The following is a 6638-nucleotide window of genomic DNA, read 5'->3' as shown; positions in this document are numbered from 1 at the left end:
TACTCTGTCAGTGTCTCTCTTTGGTAAGGAAATGGGAACTCGATCGAATTTCTACAAGAACCCATCCATCTCTTACAACAAACACTTCAGTCTCTCTTCCGTTCTTCAGAACCTACAAGGTACACACAACACCCCCTTTCTACATTTTCTTTCTCCCCTTCCTTTCAATTCATCTCTTTTTTTTTTTTTTCATTTGTCCAGCTTACAATACCGCCACCGGCAACGCTCCTCCATCCGATGAACTGCCATCTATTTCCGCCACTTCCTCCGTCGAAAATACTCGCTCCCTCAAACGCCACCGCGATCCCAAGCCTCCGAAATCCCAGCCCGATTGCGATGTACCTAGCTCCATGTCACACCGCGATTACGTCCAAAAAAGAAGGTAATTCTCACTTTTCTTTCGTCAACCATGATTTCCTCAAATAAGCAGTTGTTGCCACCGTTGCTTCTTATGCATTAATTTTTTTACCCTATTTTTTTTGCTCTGAAAATTCGTGAATCACAATTTCTTATTTTATTTTTGGGTTTGCCAGGGACGAAGTTGATTCGTCTCGAAATTGCGATCGTGTAGAATTGACTGAAGATGTGTTGTTGGTAATTTCAATTTCTGAAGTTTGATTGATGTCATGTCTTTGAAGATTGCCTGATTATTTAATTTTCTCCTCACATTTTGCTTATTTATGTGACAGCACTGCCGGGGAAACCCTAACTCTGCTGTAGCCTTGGTGGATTATGCTAGTGAGTTTCTTGGAAAACTTTCGTTCAACTTTTTGCATTTTTTTCAATGACAAATTTTTTTTTTTTTGATAATTAGCATGTAAAAAATCACGTGATATTGTTTTCATGATCATGCATACAAATTTTGTTGTTCATTAATTTCTTTTACCACTTTTCTGTCTTCGTTTTTCTTGTTTCCTTTTTTGGGAGAGGAATGTACCTATTTGTTATCACATGTGTAGTGAGAAGTTTCATGATTAGTTGATAAAGAAATGTATCTTTTCTAACAAAAATTTATTGAAACATGCTATCATCTTGGAATGTATCTGTGCTTCTAATAATTCAATTATACTGATGGATATAGGTGATGAAGGTAGCCCTTCAGACCGTCAAGAAGCACACACTCCTCCCGATACTACTGGTTTGTTTCTTCATTCTTAAGATTAAGTTTTGTATATTAAATTCCTATCTTATTTACACTTTTAGCATTCAAGAATGCTTACATCAATTATGGCTTTGACTATATTCTGAAGACCAAGAAAAAGAATTTCATGGAATTAAAAGCAGAAGTGAGCAGCGCTTTCCTGTCAGTGGAGAACCTATTTGTCTCATATGTGGCAGATACGGAGAATACATATGCAATGAGGTGAGTTTGTGATCTAAATTATTCACTCTAATTTGTAGTTTATGGGCTTTTCTTATTTCAATGACAATTTATATAATTTTTTTTTTGGCCTTCATAGACAAATGATGATGTCTGTAGCATGGAGTGCAAAAAGGAGCTTTTGGAAACTCTGAAATTGAATGAGGTACATCTATTATAATATTATTTATTTCTGTCTAAAAGTTCTAGCCATCATACCCATCTAATATTCTCTTCTTGTTTCGTAATGTATTTAGGGATCCTCCCATATCCAAGTCAGACATTTCTCCTCATCTGGAATTAGTAATGTATCGCTGGAGCCTGTATTTAGTGATGATAACTGGGATTATGATCGGCATCGCTGGACAAAAAAGAGATCTAGCCTTTCAACATATGAATGGTATATATTTTCATTGGGCATTTAGTACTCGATACTTATGTATTTAGTCAAAATGTCAGATGCTAGCAGTTCTGATTATATGCTTGAGGAACTTGAGAGATGAATATCCCCATCAATGCTTGCATATTTCATGCCCATGCACTAGAGTACCTTTGTGTTCTAATCCTTTTCTGATTTGGGCTGTGCGTATGGTTTTATTTTATTGTAGTTGGAAATGTCATAGACCTGGGCACCTAGCTGAAGACTGTCTAGTAAAGAGTTGTAGCCAGGTTTGTCATCAATCCCTTCATACACAAAAGTTCACTCCTTTCATCTTTCCTTTTTGTTTAAAAAAAGTATAAATTATAATGGATAGTGATTAATGAATTATACTATTTTTATATACAGATCACACCATCAAGTAATAGATCTAGTTCCATTCCCAAGGATCTTCTTGGACTGTATAGAAGGTTCCAAATTTCTGTTTTCTGTCAGTTTTTGATAATGCCGTGTTCCCATAGTTGTACCAGTTTTTCATTTAATCAGTTCTTAGGTTGATAATAGGACACATTATCAAGGATAGCTTTCAAGTATCTGTCTTTTTTATTATTGACCTATTCTTTTTTTGTCTAGCCTTTAGTCTTTATTCAAATGATTTTCTGAAGTGCATGTTGAGTTTATGGAATGTGAATGACAAACATAAATTCTTTTAAAAATGTCATGTTCAGATTAATTTTGAAGTTGTTAATTTACATAGGAAAGCAAATTTTCCCTCCTCCTTGAGTACCTCTATCCTATCCTTATGAGGCTATGACTTCATCATGCTTCCTAGGAGAAGTTTTGTGGTTGTTAAATGCTTCTGTATCTAGGTCAAAGGGAGTAAAGTTGTTGATGACTTGTTGCTTGTATAGCTTGAAATTTGGATGTTGGAAAGTTGAATTTTATATCTCATGGTGACCAAAAAATGTAGAAATTATTTTCGTGGTCCATACTTCAAGTGAATTAGTAGTAGTGCTTCTCATTTCGTATTGCATATTCTTTGAAGAGAATTTGTTGTTGAATGATTTTTGGAGATTGCATGCAAATGAAGTAAAATCAGCAGAATTTATTAATTTATTTATTTTTATTGATTTTATGCAGATGCCATCAAATTGGCAGAGACTTGTTGGCTGCAAACTGTAATGTGTGCCGTAACTCATCAAATTTGGCTACTTGCCTTGATTGTAGTGTAGTCCTTTGTGACCGGTAAGTTGAAAATTTGTACTCTGGCTACATTTCATGTAAAATGTCTAAGGTTAGTTATTTTCCTCTCCATGCTCCTCTTTTTGAATTAAATGATATTGCTGTGAAAACTACTAACTTATGATGGTAGTTGATGCTATGCTAGAACAAATATGTGTTAGTAGTCAATAAGCATAATTACTCAAGAGTGGTGAATTGAGTACTAACATTTTTAACAAATTTGCGCAAATAATAAGAAAAACAAATAGAGTTCATGTTTTTAAAAGCTCAAGGCTAATGATTATTTGATCCTTGAAAGATATCTTACATGTTTTGTGAAAATTTGTACTTTCAAAAACTTTTTCAAAAACACTTGTAAACGGAGATACTAAGTTTCTGGTTTTTAACAAGAATTATCTAAGTTCTATTTTACTAAATTCTTCGTAATTTTTGACTTGGTTTCTTGTTTCCTTTGTTGCATAAATCCTCATATACCTATAGTTGTTATTCACTAAAACTAAATTCTTGAGTTCATGCATATTTGTAGTACTTTTTATATTGTGTTTTATCTTTTATTTTTACCCTATATGGACATACTGTTGCTCTTGAGTGGTATAATATTTTGCTGCCATGGTTTTATGCATTTGTAGTTGGCATTAAGATGGATTGTATTGTGATTTATGCTCCATTCCAATTAAATGAACTTGTGCTGAAATTTTGTAGTTCATACTACACCTTCTTGATGAACATTGTTTCCATAAAATAGATAGCATACAAACACATAACGTGGTAGGAATGCAGATTTCAGTAGTTATTGCTCTAAGATTTTGATTTTCCAGGGCAGGACACTTGGATGAACATATAAAGACACACCCATCTCATCAAAAGTGTTACTCACACAAGCTAAAACGTCTGGTGAGTTACCATGCTTTGATTTAACAAGGGCTAAAATCTTACTTCATATGCACAAATGAATTTAAAATGCACAGCAAGTAACTCTGGAGTTGAATCTTAACCTAATCTAGGCCATGTAACCTTTTACCAGCTATGTTAACACTCTGAAAACTAATGACAGACCTAGGAAAATTTGATTCATACATTTTTCTGCCTTATACTTATTTTCTATCTCCTTTGTCTGCACTTTCTGTCACTTTTGGCAAGTCCTTTTCCTCTTATTATTGTGCTATGCTTGATCTGATATACTCCGTACTGGGGCTTCTACAAGTCTTCTACACTCATGAACAAACTGTCTGAGGCAAGATCTAACATTTCGCATTATATATAGGTAAAATGCTGCAAGTCAACATGCAATGTCACTGACATCAAGGATCTTTTGATTTGCCACTACTGCTTTGATAAAGCCTTTGAAAAGTTCTATGACATGTATACCGCAATGTGGTAAGCATTTCAAGTTCTGCATATCCAGATCCTCTTTCTTCTCTACTTCTGATGTTCTGAATAAGTGATTATATTATATAAAACATATTCCTGTATCAAATCATAATACAATGTCATGAAATGGAGTTTTCAAATAGTATGGTAATATAGTCGTCTTCTTTCGTGTTGTTGCCTTTACTTTTCAAAGGGTTTTCATGTGAAGAGCATTTATCGGGCAATAAATACATATCAAGACTAACTTTGGGTTTAAGATGGATCAGAATAGCAGTTGCCTATACTTATAGTTTAATGCATGTGGTGAATATATAGATATTATAGTCTTCTGTTTAAATGTTTTCTTTGTAATGTCAACTTCTGCCACCTTTCTTTTCTTATTCATCTAATATGTCCTGTTGCTTGTTCATATGCAGGAAGGAGGCTGGGCTTTCAATCATATGGGGTTCTATATGCTGTGAAGATCACTTCACCTGGTAAGTAATTCCTCTATCTCTATTTGGCGGAGTCTGATAAAATCATATGGGGTTCTTATATGCCTTCAAAACTGGTATTTTAGATATTTCCATCAATGTTCATGTCTAGTAAGTAATCCTAGATTTAGGGATGTGTCATGCATGTGACTGCCCTTAGCAGTCTTAAATCTTAGTATGGTTGACTTGAATTTTTGTAACATCATCGCCAATTTTATAAAAAATTATAAATAAGTAGTATCAAATTTTGTTATAGGATACAATTTATGGTTTAATAACAGTACAATTTTTATCAAATTAAAGTTTTTTGGATTTTGATTTGTAATTCTTCTATGTGGACCAAGTGTTTCTGTTTCTTTAGTCTGATGTTAAAGAATTCTACATCCCGAAAAGGAATATTGCATCTCAAAACATTTATTGTTTTGTTGTGACTTAATATTAATTTTTTAATATACCAATAAGTTGGAAATGGATTTTGCTACTCCTATTTTGATAATGTTACTCTTTTTTGTATAAATTTATGAAACATACGATGTAAAGAAATCATGTGTATAGTGGTGTTATAAAAAATGAGAGTGGTATTTTGATTTCCCTCATAAGTTCTGTTGCTAATTTTTGTGGTATATAAAAGATATTGTAAACTGAAGAGATACTCCTGCCCAATCCTTGGGCAATTTATCTAAATAAATTATTTGAGAACTAATATTACCCAAATGTCCTAATTAGAATCAGGTTACATGTGTGTTCTTTTACGCATCTATATAATTTGCTGGACCCATGAACAAAACTACAAAAAAGAATGTAATTCGCCAAAGGCAGAAACGAATTAGGAGGATATTCTGTCTTGCTAATTCATTGGAGCCTGCAATGAATTTTTTGGGGAAGCATGATTTGCAAGTAATTTGTTGTTGGACAGCATAATTCGTGGTTCCATGCAGCAAATCATGAATTTTCCTTTCTACCAACATTGTCCTTCATTCTTATCTTTCGAAAGGGACACAAGTAACATAAGATGATTATTTCATGGCTGTATTATACAAGTGAATATTTTAGTTTTTGGATATTTTATTTCCTCTCTTTCAAATTTTGATTTTTTTTTTTTACCAATTTTTCTTTTTTTTGTTCATATAATGAATGTTTTTTTAAAATGACCTTTTTTTTAGTGTTCTATGATGTATGAACAAAAAAACATGCATTAGAAAGTAGCAAAAACAATAAAAAAGGACCCACATGAACAAATATACTCAAAACTCCATAAAAAAATAACAGCATACATCATACTGTCTAAAAAAACATTCTTTATATGAATAAAGAAAATACAACAAAGAATTGGTAAAAAGGTCAAAATTTGGAAGAGAAATAAAATATCAAAAAACAAAAATATTTACTTATAAAATATGACCATGAAAAAATTATTTTGTGTTTCTTGTGTCCCTTTCTGAAAATGACAATGAAGGACAAAGTAGAAAGGAAAATTCATAATTCGCTGCTGCCAACAACGAAATACTCACAAATCATGTTTCTCCAAGTAATTCGTTGCATCCTTCAACGAATTAGCTTGAGGCAGAATATCCTCCTAATTCATGTCTGCATCTAGCAAATTATGTTCTTTTTCGTAGTCTAGCGAATTACATAGATTTGTAAAAGGACACATGTAACCTGATTCAAATTAGAACATTTGAGTAATATTGGTTTCTAAACATTTTATTTAGTTAAATTGCCCAATTTGAAACCTAGGTGAAAGTGCGTCTGTTGAGCACTTCCATCTTGTTTTCTACATCCACTATTTTTTTTTTTTTTTGTTTCTTTCACC

At 32.8% G+C, this 6638-nt stretch overlaps 1 protein-coding gene across 1 annotated transcript in view; it reads left to right on the top strand.

Annotated features, from left to right (window-relative positions):
* LOC107629935 overlaps positions 1-6638 on the top strand; it is a gene marked incomplete at its 5' end in the record, with an annotated part of 7163 nt that continues 525 nt past the window's right edge. The window contains 14 exon segments of the mRNA XM_016332889.2: positions 1-119; positions 202-382; positions 534-594; positions 690-738; positions 1082-1138; positions 1251-1363; positions 1461-1526; positions 1618-1760; positions 1969-2029; positions 2148-2209; positions 2880-2984; positions 3800-3875; positions 4246-4358; positions 4769-4828. Coding sequence (XP_016188375.1) covers positions 32-119; positions 202-382; positions 534-594; positions 690-738; positions 1082-1138; positions 1251-1363; positions 1461-1526; positions 1618-1760; positions 1969-2029; positions 2148-2209; positions 2880-2984; positions 3800-3875; positions 4246-4358; positions 4769-4828 — 1235 coding nt within the window.

Source organism: Arachis ipaensis, chromosome B01, assembly GCF_000816755.2.
Source record: "Arachis ipaensis cultivar K30076 chromosome B01, Araip1.1, whole genome shotgun sequence".
Taxonomy (NCBI): Eukaryota; Viridiplantae; Streptophyta; class Magnoliopsida; order Fabales; family Fabaceae; genus Arachis; species Arachis ipaensis.
The sequence above is the reverse complement of the archived record's forward strand: the minus strand, read 5'-3'. Positions and strand labels throughout refer to the sequence as shown.